Consider the following 17451-nt stretch of genomic DNA (forward strand, 5'->3'; position numbering starts at 1 on the left):
GCGCTTGCGTGGGACACTCTTCGCCTCCATTTCCCCCGCCCCCCTCCCCCTTTTTTTTTTTTTTTTTTTTTTTTTTTTGCTCCGTTACTACAACTCTTAATGACGCCTGACTTTCTCCCTCCAAGCACGATGTCGCAAAGGTAGAACGGGTAGAAAGGAAGACAGAGCTGGGTTTGCGACGGCTGCCCTCGCTTTACGGGCAGCCGGTGCTACCTTAACTGCTGGCTGGGGGGGAGGGAGGGAAGGGGAAGGCTTGGCGCGAGCCAAAACGGAGGCGCGTCCCGGGGGGTGAAGCCCGAGGCAGGTAAGAGGGAGGGAGCAGCCGATTTAAGTCGGTCCTGCGGAGGGTCAGTCGTTCGTATGGAATGGGAGGTGGGATGAGGCAGCTTGTTCCCATAACCCCGCCCCCGGCGGTCGGTCTCTTCTGAAATCTGGAAAGGAAAGCCAGGCCGTGACTCCGAGGGTCTCCAGGGTCCCGCGGTCTGTCACCCGAGACAGCATCAGTGCTGGGAGAGGGCCCCAAACCCTGAGGAAGGGGAAGGGCAAGCGCTCCTTGAGCCAAGGACCCTCCACACACGCACACACACGTGCCGCTCCACATGAGTGGGCAAAGGACCCTGAGCCGAGAGGTGAGCTCCCCGCCCCCGAGGGAGTCTTCCTTCTTCCCTCCTCCCTTTCCCCAACCCTTTACCTGGGAAAGCTGCGGCTTCTTGGGATTTCTCTCCCTCAGTAGCCGTGCAGCTCCCTTAGAAAGGGACGCCTAGCTGAGGACTTTGTTTACTGTAAGCTTCCTGAAGCCACATCGGCGGTACCCAGGGCTGCATCTGCCAGAACCCGGAGGACTCCGTAGTGGGGCAAACTGTCACCCAAGCCCTTGGATCTCGCCAAGTATCCCACGGCAGAAGGCAACTTTGTATATTTGTCAGGCCGCCCAGACCTTGCTAGGAATTCTCAGGCTTTGACCTGAAGACCTAGGAAGAGCAGCTGTTCCCCTCCTCCATCTCGCCACTCCTGCCCCCATTTAGTGAGTCTGAAAGGGCTTAACCTTTTCATGAATCACCTGTGGGGAGGAGGGGGGCAGGGAATCCTGCCTTAGGTTCCTCATTAAACGAGTTCAACCTATTATCTCTACTGTTGTTAGCTTCCTGTCATCCACCCCCAATTTGGGAGAAGGCTTTGAAGTTTTAAAAAAAATTAATTTATGTCATATTATGTGGTAAGCCACAAGCCCCCTATTTTAGATATTTTTCTTCAACAAACATATAATTATTTTAATCAGCTGATATTATTACCTTACATTCTTGAACTATTGGGCAGTTACCGTATACTTTCACAGGCGTCCTCAGTTGATCTTCACAGAAATAGTCAAGGCAAGTGTTCCCATTTTATAAATGAGGAAACAAGCTATAGAGTCTAATTTGACCAGGGTCACATAGCAAGTGGCAGGACGGCCTAGAACCCTACTCATCAGACTCCTAATCCAATGGGCTTTGGGCTAAACCCAATCTCCATAGGCTGTGTAATTTAGTGGAAAGAGCTTGGGACAGATTGGATCGGGACTGTAACTAAACCCCTTGTGTAAATCGAGGATGGGAATATACACAGTATCTACTTGACTGTCATAAAATGCTACCTAAATATTATTGCTTTGGACCCGTCCTCTAGCAGTTTTATATTCCCAGAAATGAGAAACATATAACAACTATGAATCCAAGATAGTATGTGTAAATGCCATACTAAATGATGGATATAAACGTATAAAGAATTGATATAATTAAGTAAAACGTGTTATTCCTGATCATTTTGTTTGAATAAAGTTGAGCTAGATTAAAAGAATTCTTAAAGTACCTTCCAACTTTTAACAAGCTAGAAATCCAAGACCCATACCTATATATTTAAATTTGAGATGTGAATTTCTGTATAAAAGATTTTAAAACTCTTTTGCTTCGCAGATGAACATAGTAGATATTGCTGGAATGTTGAGTTGGAAAGCTTATTTAGACAGCCCGGGAAGGGGAAAAGAAACTGTTACTTTTTTAATTCCAAGATTATTTGTATACAATGAGAAGAAACTAATGTTTTTAAAAATCTGGGTAATTTCCTGAATATGAATATGAAATCTACTTTTCAAAGCTATTTGTTGAATGGTTTATCCATATTAGTTATCTTAAGAAGATAATTTTATGGATAGTGAATCCTGGAGGCTGGAAAACCTAGCTTCAAATTCTTATTTTGACACATTGGAGTACTGTGAACTGGGTCCTGGGTCAGATCTCCTCACCTCTAGTTGCCCCCAGATAACTAAATTTATAAATTATGAAGTTGATGATTAACACAGGAGTTTCCACACCAATGAATTTGCAGATTGTAGCACTCCCGCCTCACCCCCCTTCCCCCAAGAACTTGCCATATCCATGTCAGAGCCAACTGTTCAGAACTGTTGACACTAGTATGGTAAATTGAGAACTATAGAGCAAAATATTCATAGAAGCTCCTTCCAACTGTAAATCTGTTGTCCTAAAATGAGCTATAGCTGTTTAAACTTATTAATAAAAGATATTCTAAGATGAGAAGGATATTATTAAAATGTCTTAACTCAAAACTATTTAAACAGTTTGCATTTCAATCCAAACTTTTAACATTTAAAAAATTGTCATGCATAAAATGTTTTGACAAATCTAGTGTTTGTTTTTTTTAATTCAAGGCTTTTATTCACTCTGTCCACTTAAAATGTAGTAATCATCAAATTGTGTTTTGAATACCATAGTACCACAAATCTCCTGTTTCTAAAGAGAGTTCACTGTCTGTGTTCCAGGTGCCTATTTTGTATGCCATGTTATTGTTGCTCAAAAAATTTGTTAAAGACCAAAGTAGTTTCAAAATAGGAAAGTCTTTATTCAGTAGCTGAATGTGTTTATATGAATTAAACTTTTTCTGATATTTTCTATTTATAAAGAAAAGATAACATTTGGTCATTGGAAAGCTTTTTAAAAAATCTTACACATTAGAGAAAACCTTTCTGAAAGAAATTAACTTTGTATGTTTTCCTTTATTAAAATGTGTTATCATCTCAATGCCTGTAAAAACGTTTGCCTTTTTAATATTTGAGTATTGAGAGGGCAGTTTTGACCCTAATCTTGGTATTACCTGATGACCAATGAATAAATATATTCATGAGATTATTATAGGTTTTTACTTTTTCAAAACCTGAATTTGATGACTTTTCCCATAAGTCTACATTGAAGTTAATGAGAAAATAAAAATAACATTGCTTAGCTAACCAGTTTATATTAACGACCTTGGTCTACTACTACAGGAGAATGTCCATTATATGTGCTTTATTTAACACAGTTATTCAGAAGACTTTTTTAAAAGGCTAAAAACATTTATGAAAGGAAAAGTTCATTTTTCATAGACCAAACTTATAACTACTTTTAATAAATTTTTTAAAAATCTAATTAATTTGGAACCCAATAATTAAATAACTTGAGGACAGGAAAAATATGTCTTATGCTATAAAAGAATTTGCAGAACATAAATTAACTTTAAGAGGAAAATGTTTAACCTTTTTAAAAACTGTTTTCAAGGTTTTTTCAAGTACAATTTGCATACCAAACAACGATAAATATAAATGAGTTATTCATTAAATCTGAGCCTTCTATTGGACCATACTGTGTTAGCTTTTGGTTTGCTAAAGTAGGTTCTAGAAAAAAAAATTATTTTCATGTTTTTACAAAATATAGACAATGCCAGACTTAGGAGCCATAGTTTGAACTCTTTAACTAGGACACTTTCTAGCTACATGACTATGGACCAACTTCTTTGAACCTCGGTTTTTATTAGTCTCTCTGGATTTGGTGCTGAGAGTACCATCAAAGATCATTTAGCCCAGTAAACTCCCATCTTAAAAGATGAAGAAACTAAGGCCCAGAGAAGTTTTAAGTTATAGGTAGTAAATAGCAATGCAGGCAGTCAAGCCCAATCTTCTGACTCTAAATCCCATCTGTTTCTACTGCACCTTCAATATCCTTAAAATGGGATTGCTAGCCAGACTTTTTACTAGTTCAAATTAGTCTTCTTCCTAATTTGTTTAGACTAATAAAGTTTTAATTCATTATCATATAAGTACAGTATAGGAAGTTTTCCAAACAAAGGACAATTCTGTGATAGAAAAGTATAATTAATCATGGACATCTAAAAGAAAATTGTTTAATATTTACTCCGAATTGAGATTCCTTCTAATATAAAAGAAAAATATATAATTTGATTATATTTTGAATAGTTGAAGGAAGACTGGGAACAGTTATCTTTCAGTACTTTTGCTTTACCTCCTTGCCATTGATAAATATGTCTAGATTTTTTAAAAAAGGAATCTTAGAACTTTGGGACTAAGGAGACTCTCAAGAGGTTGTCTTCACCTCTCTCCTCTTAAATAAGACATTTTTAAGTAATGGAAGGAAATAAGTGTCCATCTTCCACTGCCAGGTTTTGTAAAAATTTGTCAGGCATAGCATCAAAATTCTTTTAAAAACTGATAGTTGAATTTCTTCACTTGTAAAATAGTGGTATTTTGTCATCGTGTGGATGTTGATGTTTATGAATTCATATTTGCTAGATCACAAAAGATTCTCATGTGTGATGCATTTTTGGGACATAGTATGAAAATCTAATTCACATTATTTCATTCATATCTTGTGTAGATAAATTTAAATGACCTTTTCAAATGCAATTTTTAAAAAAGGCTTCTGGATTGTAGGGTTAACATTGAAAATAGTCAATTTCTTAAAATTGTTTGAATTTCTTTTTTGAAAGTATTTCTATTTGTGCTGTCATGTAAATATCAAGCTATAAACTAGTTAACAAAATTTAAATTAGCATTTTAAGAGACATGCTAGAATTGCTTTTTTGTCAAAATTCACTCATCAGTGTATTTCTATAGTGCCTATCACTGTCACCAACAATTGATCATTAATAATTAAAAAGGGAGAGGATGCTATCTTTTTGACCTTCAAATTTTCACCCAATTTTAGACCAATCTACAGAAATAGAGTTATTCCATGAGAACAATGCTATATTATTACAGCAGAGTTTCACATTAACTTTCTAAGTCACCAAACCACATGAGCAACTTCACAGACATAACTTGAAAACTTATTGAAAAATTATACTTTTGAATTTTGAGTTTTATTACATTTATTTTATGACATTTTTAATTTTCATTTTAGCAACATTGCAGACAAAAATCTGCCTTAATCTCGAAACTAATATTGAGCTATAAAATAACTTTTTTTAAACAGAAATTCCTCAGCTTAGGTTCACAGAAACAGGTTTTTTCTGTATAGTTCTTTGTATACTATTGCTTTGATTTTTGTGGTAGCCATTCTTTACTTGGCTGGCTTATTGAGATCATTTCAGGTTTTTTGCTTTGGAGACTTTTGTTTTACCAAGGCTGCTGCTGAATTTTGATGAAAAAATATCTTGGGTGAAAAGAAATTTAATTGGTTCATTGGAAAATCACTTATGATATCAACCCTATGTCATATTTTAATTGTAATCAAATATTTAGTTTTTTGGAAATTGGAAGTAATTTTAAAAATGATATGTCAGTAAAATTTAAATCTATGGAGATTAAATAATCTGCTAATCAGAGGAGGGAATGCTTAAGAGAAACTAGCTGACATAAAAATTAGGATAAAATATATTGCAATAAGGCCTTTAAAAAAAGTTTTTAGTACCAATTCAAGAGACTTAATGATTGTTAGCTTGATTTGGAGTTTGGTTTTCTACATGGAGGAACACAGTAATGTAATAATGAATCTGAAATGGCATGGGGCTTAGGAAAAGATGAAATTTGTATGTCATTTAATAAATTCAATTTTTCAGTGCCAATTATGGATCAGGCACTACAGATGCAAACACATTGAATCTGACGATATTCCACCAGCTGTCTTTAGTAGGCCCCGTTGATGTTTAAATTCTCAGCAGCTCTGCATATGTTATCTTTTTAAAATATTTTTCATCTATTGTTATTTGAAAGGCTGTCATATGGAAAAGAGATTAAATTTACTGTTTCACCAGAGAACAATATTAGGACCATTGCTGGGTGGAGGCTGTTATGGGGAATCTGAATTGTGTAATGGAAAGAGTACTAGGCATCAGAAGGCCTGGATTCCAGCTGTAGTACCTCAGGCAACTCACTTAAACTCTGAGCTTCAGTTTCCACATCTTTTAAGTTGAAGATAATATCCATAATTTTAGTTACCAGAAGTTGATACATTATTCCTCTCATGAGATTGCTGAGGAAATCAAATGGTAATCAATTTAAAGCATAACCATAAAATATTCTCTAAATGAGTTCAGAACTTTCCAACAAATTTCTAAAATGCACAGAATCTCAGAGAAGAAGCTCTAGAAAACAGCTACTATTCTAAGTTTATTCAATTCTATCACAATAAATCCTCTTCTCAGAATTTCCATTAGAATGTGTGCTTTTTGAGGGCAAGCATTGACTTCACTTTTGTTTTTGTCTCCCTAGTGCTTAGCTCAACATTGGATATCAAGTAAACTCTTTTTTTAAGTTTTGGTTGGAAGGTTCCAGTGAGGAGGAAATTACAACTTTCAGAGGCAGCCTGCTTCACTTTTGCATTGCTCTTCTAATTAGAAATTTTCCCCAATATAGAGACTAATCTTTTTTCTATATCATAACCCCTCGTATTCTTGAAAATATCTGTCATACCCACTCTTCCCCACTCTACCCCTAAAACCCTAAGCCTTCTTTTCTTAGGCTAAACAGCTCCAACTCCTTCAAATGATTTTTATAGGATATGTTGTATTCATGGCCCATCCCATCCTACTCACTCTGCACTGCACACTCTCCCGCTTATTAGTGTTCATAAAATGTGGCAGCCAGAACTGAATTTTACACTCCAGATGGGATCTTAACTAGAGAAGTGGGCTGCATATCAAAACAGAGAAGGTATCGTTTCTGAAATTTCAAGCCCAGAGACTGGATGACCATTTAGCAAACATTCATATGTTAGGTGGGAATTTGGGCTAGTTGATTTCAAAATACTGCCTAACAAAAATTCCATGGTTGATTCAAAAAGTGAAATTTTGTTAAAATTCTTCACTTGATTTTGCTGGATTATACTTCAGATCTGATCATTACATAGATGAAATTGTCATTAACTTCAATAAGTGACTTGACCACTAATACACAACTGGCACTTATGCCTTGATTAAATTTAGGGAATCATTTTACTGGCAATTAGAGTGTCATGTTACAGTGACCATCAGTTGCAGTTGAGATATTTCTGAGCAATTAACATTTAAACCCTACATAGTACAACAAAGAGTATATTTGAAAAATAAGAACTCTTAGGCACTTATTCTGTGTAGCAGAGCTACTGCTTTTTTTATGATGTCTTAAAACAAATCCTTATATGATTTTTTTTAGAGTTTCTTCTATCTCTGGTATTCGGTGCATTTTGGGTAAGCTAAATAATTGTTAGAAAGTTCCTTGTAATTCATTTATAGAATATTTTAAGGTTATACTTTATATTGATTACCATTTGAATTCCTTTGCAATCTCATGAGATGAATAATGTATCAACCTCTGGGAACTAAAATTATGGATATTATCTTCAATTTAAAGATGTAAAAACTTAATTTTGTATGATAACATCAAAATGAGATTGTTTTATAGATGTGTATGTAAATATAAGATGACTTAAAGAACATTATGTAATATAAAATATATATGAATGTATAAAGATCAGTAACTATCTTCTGCATTATGTATATGTAGCTATGAGATGCTGTTATTAACTGATTTATATATTTTATTTTAAATGATTATATAAATTTATTGTTTGCTTTAATAAAGTCTCATGATATTTAAGTCTAGACTTTTGACTCATTCTTTTTTAAATGTCTGTATATGTGTGTATGTATATACATGGATCTACACATGAAAGATTGTTACATATTTATGTAAATAAATTTTATATATTTTATACATTTTAAAAGAAATGAGTCAAAAGTCTGGACTTCCTTAATGAGGCTTTGTTACTAAAGCAAACAATATTAGCGTTTTCATCTTCTGACAACCACATGCACATTTTCCAGGGATGAAACCATATATGCTATAGAGTATATTTCACTGTAAATGCTATTGTTAATACTTAATATCAATAGATTCTACTCCTTTGCTCTGATTTACTTGTAACATCCTTATTATAATATGATTTTAAACTATATTACAAGAAGCAGTTCTATAGAATGAGTGATTCTGATATTTAATCACTATTTAATGTTTTGTAATGTATAAAATATCAAGAGTAATCAGATGTCTTAAATATAGGTGTCATTTGATTTAAAAATATTAATATTGCATGTCAACTTTTAAACAACTTTAAAGATTTTTTTCTCTGCTCAGTAGTTACTATTTAAATGACATAGTTGAGCAGGTACAATGCATAATGCTGGGTCTGGAGTCAAGAAGACACATCTTCCTAAATTCAAATCTGAACCTCAGACCCTAGCTGTGTGACCCTGGACAAGTCATTTAACCTTGTTTGCCTCAATTTCCTCATCTGTAAAATGAGCTGGAGAAGGAAATGACAAATTACCCCCATATCTTTGTCAAGAAAACCCCAAATAAGGTCATAAAGAGTCAGACATGACTGAAAAATAACTGAACAATAAAACACAGCATGCTAACTAGGTCTGAAAATCATTTAACAAACTACAGTAGGAAATATTTCCTCAAGTAACAGCTAACCACCACTTCTTAAACATTAATTCTTTTTTTCAACAATTATTAAGTACCTACAATGCAAGAATTACATGAAAGTTTTAGACTTAGACTCAACAGAATTTTCAAGCCAGAAAAGTCTTCAGAATCCTCCACTACAGTTCTGCCATTTATCAATTGAGGAAACTCAGACATAGAAAAGTTAAATGACTTACCATGCAACTTGTTAATGTCTAGTTCCTTACTCCAGTGCTTTTTTAAATTCTTAAGTTAACAAGTAATCAAGACACCTTGCATCAAATTGTTAGCCTTTTAAAAATCACATTTAATCTTTGACTATTTTGTGCTTTGTAATAGCTTCACTAGTATATGAAGTTAAAATATATATATATATATATATCATTACAAATAATGTGGTTCATTCTTTTATTAAGCTTTGACGCAAAGGAATTTTCTATTAAAACATTAAGAATTTATTGGATTTATTTATCTGGAGAGAACATAAGATACTGTAAATCCAGTACTATTCAGAACTGCCTGATTTGTGTACATTGATAACATATTGATGTTTTCTATAATGGCATCTTACGTGGGGAAAGAACAAACAGTTCCTTTTGGAGTAAGCACCCCTCTAGCACCTAGTGCCAAAGATACAATACTGGAACAAATTTGCTCCCTAACTCAATGCAAACATTTCCAAGGAACTAGATCAGGAGATAATCAACTTTATTACAATCCCCCAAATGATCAATTTCTACTCCCACCCCAAAAGCAGAAAAGGAGGCTGTGCTTACTTTTCACCTTTTTTTTTTCTTTTGAGACAAAGTAAAACTTATATTCTTACTAAAATTTTCTGGTTGCATTATTAAAAAGTGTTTCCTTATTTGCTGAGGCATCTTATCTAACATTTAAATACAAATAAATCTTTGGTATGCAATAGTTCTTTAAGGTTTATAAAGCACTTTCTTCACAACAGCCCTTTGAGGAAGAATTAAGCCTATTACCATCTTAGCAGACTAAAAACAATTTCTATTTAAACAAATATTTTTTAGAGAGAAAATAACACACTTGGACTTAGGCACTGAGTCCCACCTTTATATGAGATTTGTGAATATCAGCTCTTTATTCAACAGGACATTATTTTTTCTCATCTTTTAAAACAAAAGGGGGCAACAATATCTGTAGCTCCTTCCTGGGGTTATTTTGGAAATTTTTTAAATTTTATAGGACAAGGACTAGACTCATGATTTCATTGGAATTGGGAATTCCTGAATGAATAAACAAACTTCCTTTATCATAGAAGAGAAAGGACCCTTCTAGAATGTTATCTTCTGGAAGTTTTTATAATACTTCAGAATGTGCACTATAATGTCATAAAAATGTCAGCTGTGAATATGACAGTAGTCAACAGAGCCCTGCACTGACTCAAAAGACCCGAGTTCTAGTTTTAATTATCCTGCTTACTAATTGTCAATTTTCCCATTCACAAAATAGGAATAGAGTAATAATAACCAACATTTATGTAGCAAATAGAATTAATATATCTATATAAACTATGTCATTGAAGTCTCACAACCTAGTGAATTTTGGGGAAGGCAACATATGGTGGTACAAATTTGATTTTTTTTTTCATTGATAAAAAATCTGGGCACAAAACCCCTGAATAAGATGTTTTGAATAAGAGCTATAATATAGGTCGTTTGTTATTTTTACCTTCTGAATCCAATTCTCCCTGTGCAACAGGAGAACTGTTCGGTTCTGCAAATATGTATTGTATCTAGGATATACTGCAACATATCTAACATATATAGGACTGCTTGCCATCTTGGGGAGGGGGTGGAAGGAGGGAGGGGAAAAATCAAAACATAAGCAAGTGCAAGGGATAATGTAAAAAATTACCCTGGCATGGATTCTGTCAATATAAAGTTATTATTAAATAAAATAAAATTTAAATTTAAAAAAATATATAAGATAGGTCGTTTGATCTCACCTATTGTTCTTCCACACTTCGTACAAATATGATTTAGTTTTCTCAAAAGTATTTATACAAGATATACATCAGTAAATGTTATCTTCTACCCTTTGCTTCAGCTCTTGGCGTTTGTTTCCAGTTGGTCTCTGTGCAGAATGGACCCTGTTGTTTTGAGTTACATGGACAGTTTACTACGGGAATCAGATGTCTCACTATTGGATCCTCCCAGCTGGCTTAATGATCATATTATTGGATTTGCTTTTGAGTACTTTGCTAGTGACCAGTTCCATGACTGCTCAGACCAAGTGTGTTTCATCAGCCCAGAAGTTACTCAATTCATCAAGTGTACCACCAATCCAGAGGAGATCACCCTATTCCTTCAGCCTCTTGACTTGTCCCACAAGAGAGTTATATTCTTACCCATCAATAATAACTCCAATCAAGCAGCTGGGGGAACTCATTGGAGTTTGTTGGTTTATCTTCAAGACAAAAATAGATTTTCCCATTATGATTCACATAGCAGGAGCAACTCTGTCCATGCAAGACAGGTAGCAGGGAAAATGGAGGCCTTTTTGGGAAAAAGAGGGGACAAAGTGGCATTTGTGGAAGAGAAAGCCCCTGCTCAACAAAACAGCTATGACTGTGGAATGTATGTAATCTGTAACACAGAGGCCTTGTGTCAGAGCTTTTTTAAAGGACAGCCAGAACCACGGCTGCAGCATATCACACCTATGTATATCACAAGGAAGAGGGCAGAGTGGAAAGATCTCATCTCCAAACTTGCAAGAAAATGATTTGTTCTGAATAATTATCTTCATCTTTTCTTGAATTTCAACATTTTCTCATTTTTCTTTCTATTCTCTAAATCTCTGATTCTGCACGCAAGGTAGAGGAAAATGCTCAATGTCAAGGCTGTATGTACCCTCCTTTAAAAAATATATTTAATTCTCAGGCATTGTCACAATGAAAGGCCATACTTTAACCATAACTTCAGGATAATGTAGCCTATGAAACTACATGTACCAATACCTCCAAATCAGTCACTTTCAAACTTTGGTTAGTAGTCTTTGCACCAAAACTTTTATTTTGCAATTAATTACATTTAACCATCCATCTGATATTGAAATACATTAGTTGTATGTATAATTGGTCTATGCCAAATTAAAAAAAAACTTTTTCACAATCTAGAAAAATTAAGAGCTATGATAATGAGGAAGCATTCACTAAAATAGCAGAAATGGAACATCACACACTCAAAAAATCACAGTCCCTTATAACCCCCCTACATACAGAATGACCAAGGAAATGGAAGCTGATAACGATAAAACCTTAGTCAAGCTCTAAAATAACAGGATCAGTTTTATTTGGGGTTGTTTATTTCTAAATATTTGCTATTCACCACAAGAAATCTTTCCCTGCAAATCATTGAGAAAGATGAAATTTATTCACTGACCCATTCTGTCTAATTCCTAAAGTGCAAGAAAAAAAAAAGAAATATTGAATAATTTTGTACTAAACAGATTACTCTGGTTTGCTTCGATTTCATATATATTGGCATTGTAGAGGCTGGCTGCCACTGTGTAACGTCAGAAGTTTTCCCTAGCCTCAACTTTTGTTACTATTCACACAATCCCCTAATTGAAACTACAATTATAAAGCTCATTGTTAATAATTCATCTTTTTTAATAATTCATTTAAATATTATAAAGATTAAACAACTACATGCAAAATTCTATTTGGCACCATCTTGGTTTGTTGTAAAGAAATATTTTTGTCCTCTTTGTGATAATGATATATTCCCCTTTTTCCTCTCCTCCCTCTCCCTATTCTGGGAGAAGAGATTTGATTCATTCTGATTTTGCTATTGTATTTATATCAAAAGCTTATACTGTTTTTTAGAATGTTTAAAAAAAAAAAAAAAAAAAGACAAAATCACCACCTTAAACCATTCCCTTAGCTCAAAATGTAAACAATATCTGGAACGAAGAATAAAGAGAAATGCCTCTCCACCCCAGTCACTGGTGTGTGGTGGTGTTTTCCAGAATGTTTTCAAAGGCCTTGATGTATTTTATAAAGTGTATAGATCATAAACCTATAGGATACATATGCATGACTCTAGAGTAACATATGGTTCATAAAACAGTTAAGCTTTCACTGTGGAACCTGTTCTTATCATTTCCAAAGCTGTGTACTCCAGCCCCCATCATCCAAAATAACTTGACCACAAACTGAATGTTAAGAGAGGAACAAAGTTTCTTTTAACCAAAGAGGGAGTTCATACTGAACTACACCTTAAAACAGTTTGGGCCACTGTTCTCATTCAGCAGCCAGGTGAATGGAGGTAAAAATGGGGGGTGGGCCACAAGGATGGGGTGAGAGGTGAAAAGGAGTGAGAAGACAAGAAAAAAGCTCACAAGAATAAGAGGGAGTATTGGTACCAAAAAGTCAAAGGCTAGGGATATGTTACAGTTGTGGTTTCTAGATAAAGATTAGAAAACTGATATTACTGTTGACTTGAGAAGTACTATTCTCAAGGCTGTGGAGGAGGCAGAGTCTTGCTGAGCCAGAGCAATCTTTTTTAGAAGTTTGGGGGATGCAAATAGGATGAGGGCATTTTTACGCTGAAAAATGTCATTGAGAACAGTTAAACTGTATCTAATTGGAAGATTAATACCACTAAGAACGTTTTGGGTTTTTTTTTGGTCTCTTCCTAGCAATGAATTTATTTGTTGAATTAAACTGAAGAAAGAACAAGATGTCCTTAAGATTATATATATAGATATATATATATAGATATCTAAGGTATGACTGAGGTCACAAGTGTTTTTTGTTAAATTCCAACAGAATGTCATTTATATAAATGTTAGTGTTACTTGGGTGATAGTGACCTTGTGATCCTTTAGCAGAAACTATGACATCCCATAATTCATGCAAGTGGGTAACCACCACTTTTGTATGATACCATATTTAAGTGATTAGGGGAGTCAAGATGTAATAGGTAAGATTATTTCTAATAACATTTTAATCAAACCCAGTCTCATCAACTTGTCTGGTGACAGCAGGATATAATACTTGGTTTTTGAGTGCCTCCCAAAGAGCCACATTTTATTAAAAAGAACAGGGCCATAATTGCATAAATATAGAGTTAATGTGATTATTCCCATAGCTGCTTCAGTTTTTCAGAAAACCAGAGCTAGCAAGCTCCAAAATCACAGGGGAGATAACACAAGAAGAAAATATATCTTGGTTAGGCATAAAGTCGAACTTTGACTTCTGCAGTAATTGGGATATTTATTTGCTGAGTGAAGCAATGAAATGCCCTTTCCTAAAAAGAAAATTGGAAGCAGGAAGGTAGACTGAATGAGTTCCCCGGGAACTTTGCAACCTTATGATTCATGTCCTAGAAAATTTGGGTATTAAAATGGGTCAGACATAGTCATGAGTATACCATGGGTATACCAGTGACTATAATTGTCACTTTGCACTTTTGCTGTTTTCATGGCACTGCATTAGTCTTATCTATGAAGTACATCTAATTTAGACCCCAAAGAGAAGACTGGCTAATAATCAAATGACTGTTTACTTGAACAAGAGAAATTTCCTTTTATCATGAATTTTCACAGTGAGATAAACTAAGGTGCATTAAACAGAAGTTGAAATATAAATAAGCACAGGTAGATTTTCTTTTTACTATTCTAAAATAAAAACACCTGGCCACGTGTCACACATGGTCATTAGTGCTAATTCTCATTGTTTTCAATAAAATTTATACAATTGCTGAGATTATCATGTTAACTCATATTACATATACAGTGGTTTATTTACTTTTAAAGTATTTCAGCACTTCACTGAACAGTGAAAATGTTCAGATTTACATATAGTATACTATTAAAAGATTTATCTGACTTCCAATTCCTACTCCCCCAGCTTTACTGCTTCTCATAGAAAATAACACATTTTATGCAGAGTATTGTTTTCAGCCATTTTATTTTTAGATTTGTTGTTCAGTAGTTTTCAGTTATGTCCAATACTTTGTGATTTCATTTGGGTTTTTCTTGGCAAAATATAGGAATGGTATGCCATTTCCTTCTTTCATTTTACAGATGGGGAAATTGAGGAAAACATGGTTAAGTGTTTTGTTCATTTCATACAACTACTAAGTGTCTAAATCCATATTTGAAGTTATCGGGCAGGCGTACTATTCACTGTGCCACCTGCTCATAATTTTAGGGATTCTACACCCCAAAAAATGTTTTATGTTATCTGAAAGCTAGGTTAAATCATTAGGAACACAGAAAGGCTGCAAGGGATGGAAGAGGTAAAGCATATTTCAACATTTTTAGTATCTGTCATTTATTTTTAAATATTAAGAAGAGTATCAGTAAAAGAGTAGTATAAGTTGAAGAATATATCAATTAAGTCCAGAGGATATCTGAACTACTCTCAAATCCTTTGGAAGTAACTTAGTCTCAATATCTGTATATTTTTTTAATTATTAAAGTCATTAAAAATTAGAAACAAGTTCTATGACCAGCTACTGAAGCCATATTTGCAACAATTATTTCCCATATTAAAAAATGCTACAGGTTCTTGTGAGAAACTTAAAAAAATAATAATAATAATAAAACAACTTCTTAAACAACTTAAAAATAAAAAAAAAACTTCTAAAAGAAGTTTGGAAACTGTATAACTACCAAAAACTCAAGTATTTTTCAAGTATCTATAGTGTATCAGGCAATGTATTAGATGCTAGGGCAACAAAGACCAAAACAAAACCGTTCTTGTCCCAAGGAGCTTACATTGTACCTACCAAATAAGTTTTACAAATAGATACAAAATAGATATCAAAAATATGGAAAATGGATAATAATGTAAAGCTGAGAAAAGAATGGAACTAGATTATTTGTGCAAATGGCTAATTTAAAAAAAAAAAAAAAAAAGGAACTTCAGTTAGAGAAGGGTCAAGTGCTAGAGGCCTTTAAATGGAATTTATTTACCCACGGCAAAGCAAACATGTTAAAGTACCAAGGGTGGTTATAGACGCCATTAGTGTAAACAGTAAGGAAGAATTAAACCAACATTATCCTGGAGAAAAATAACAATACTGCAGCTCGGTTAAATCACCATGTGTTAGTTGGAGCAAGCCGAGGGCTTTTTACTCCCATGTAACTATATGCTGGTCAGCCACAAATGAAATCAAGTGGCTAGTAAACAGAGAAAACCCTTTTCCCCATAGGAGAGAAACTGAACAGCATCCAAATCACAGGCAGCATCTGCTCAAGTTTCTGTCTCTTTCAGAAAAGTGAAAATGGAAACAATTTAACAAAGAAAAAACTGAATCATCTTTCTCTGACTCTCAGATCATTCACTTCTAAAACTTTCACAAACTGCCCCAAGGCACAACAGCCCTCTTGAAAAAAGGAAGAAAAAAAAAAAAAAAACCACCACCACAACAACAACCAATGCCATATTACTAACGAAGCTTTTCATACTTGTTGGAGAAAGAGCTATTGTTAAACCACAGTAAAAGAAACCGAATCTGGTCATGAGATTCTGGTCTTAAAATGTCTTGCTAAGGGCTTGATGTGGAGGCGGCTTCCTTCAGACTAGGCTGTGTGTAGTGTGGAGCAGCCCTGCCCAGAAGAGACATCTTGGTAATCAAATCCCTTAATTGGCAGGCCAGGCTACATTGCTGCATTCCCTCCCCACCCACTTTACCAGCAGCATGTGGGCTGCCAAAAGGCTGAAGATGCTTTTGGAAAGAAAAGGGGATGCAAACCCAGCAAAACCACAGATCAATACCAGTTCTGGTTGATGGGCTCAAATTCTACAAGCAGGCTGAGGAAGCCTTTGTGGTCGGTGAGTAAGATAATAAGTTTCTGGGGGTGGAAAAAAAAAGACAGCTTTAAAATCTGGTCACCACCTTGCCAGTGTATCTAGAGAACATTATTTATGCCTTGGAGTTTACACCAAAGATCTCTAGTGTTATGGCAATTACTTTTTATCTGGGCTTGTCTTAATTCAACCCTTTCCCTCCAATTCAGATTAATCTTCCGAAAATACTGCTGCCATCACATTGCTTCCCTGCAACAGAATCTATAATAGCTCTTTGTTGCCTAAAACAGCACTTTTCAAAGCGTTCAAAACAGAACTTAATATCTTTCCTCTAAAACCCTTCCCCTTCCAAACTTCCCTATGCACAGCTAAAAATGTCACCATCATCTTAGTCATCCAACCTAGAACCCGATATATCATCCTCCTCTCCTTACTTTAAGCCCCCCCATATCCAATCATTTCTGAAGTCTTATTGTTTCTACCTTTATGATATCTCTCATATACATTGCCTTCTCTCCTTTGACATTCCTCCCTTACCCCATAATGTAGAATCTCATTACCTTGCACTATTGCAGTAGCCAGTTTTGGCCTCCCTGCCTTAAATTGATTTTCTTAATCAGAGGTCTCACCATGCCATGCCGCATTATTCAGCAAACTCAGAGAGCCCAGTATCACCTCTAGAAACAAATCTAAAATCCTCTATTTGGCATTCAAAGCCCTTCACACCCTGCCTCCTTCCTACCTTTCAACCCTTACCCTCCACCCCCTCCACCCCAACATATTCTGGAGCAATACTGGCCTCTTTGCTGATTCTTTTGCAAGACATTCCATCTCCCAACTCTGGACATTTTCATTGGCTGCCCCCATGCCTAGAACGTTCTTCTTCATC

General features: G+C 34.9%; 1 protein-coding gene across 3 annotated transcripts; it reads left to right on the plus strand.

The window, feature by feature from the left end:
* The first annotated feature begins 69 nt into the window (after positions 1 to 69).
* On the plus strand, positions 70 to 12781 carry SENP8 (SUMO peptidase family member, NEDD8 specific). Of its 3 annotated transcripts, none has more exons than XM_051981931.1 (2): positions 70 to 140; positions 10847 to 12781. In XM_051981931.1, exon 2 carries the CDS (start codon positions 10883 to 10885, stop codon positions 11519 to 11521), a length of 639 nt encoding a protein of 212 aa, XP_051837891.1. In that variant the 5' UTR covers positions 70 to 140; positions 10847 to 10882; the 3' UTR covers positions 11522 to 12781. The 3 variants fall into 3 exon arrangements, with proteins under 3 accessions (XP_051837891.1, XP_051837888.1, XP_051837889.1); XM_051981928.1 differs by lacking the exon at positions 70 to 140 and adding an exon at positions 149 to 629; XM_051981929.1 differs by lacking the exon at positions 70 to 140 and adding an exon at positions 149 to 304.
* The last annotated feature ends 4670 nt before the right edge of the window (positions 12782 to 17451 follow it).

The sequence above is a fragment of the Antechinus flavipes genome, chromosome 2 (genome assembly GCF_016432865.1).
Source record: "Antechinus flavipes isolate AdamAnt ecotype Samford, QLD, Australia chromosome 2, AdamAnt_v2, whole genome shotgun sequence".
NCBI classification, from domain to species: domain Eukaryota; kingdom Metazoa; phylum Chordata; class Mammalia; order Dasyuromorphia; family Dasyuridae; genus Antechinus; species Antechinus flavipes.

What these genes read in the sequence shown, in the direction of transcription:
- SENP8 (XM_051981928.1), top strand. Translation starts at nt 600, where the DNA reads ATGAGTGGGCAAAGGACCCTGAGCCGAGAG. An exon ending in AAAGGACCCTGAGCCGAGAG is followed by an intron (nt 630 to 10,846) that starts GTGAGCTCCCCG and finishes CCTTTGCTTCAG; the next exon opens with CTCTTGGCGTTTGTTTCCAG.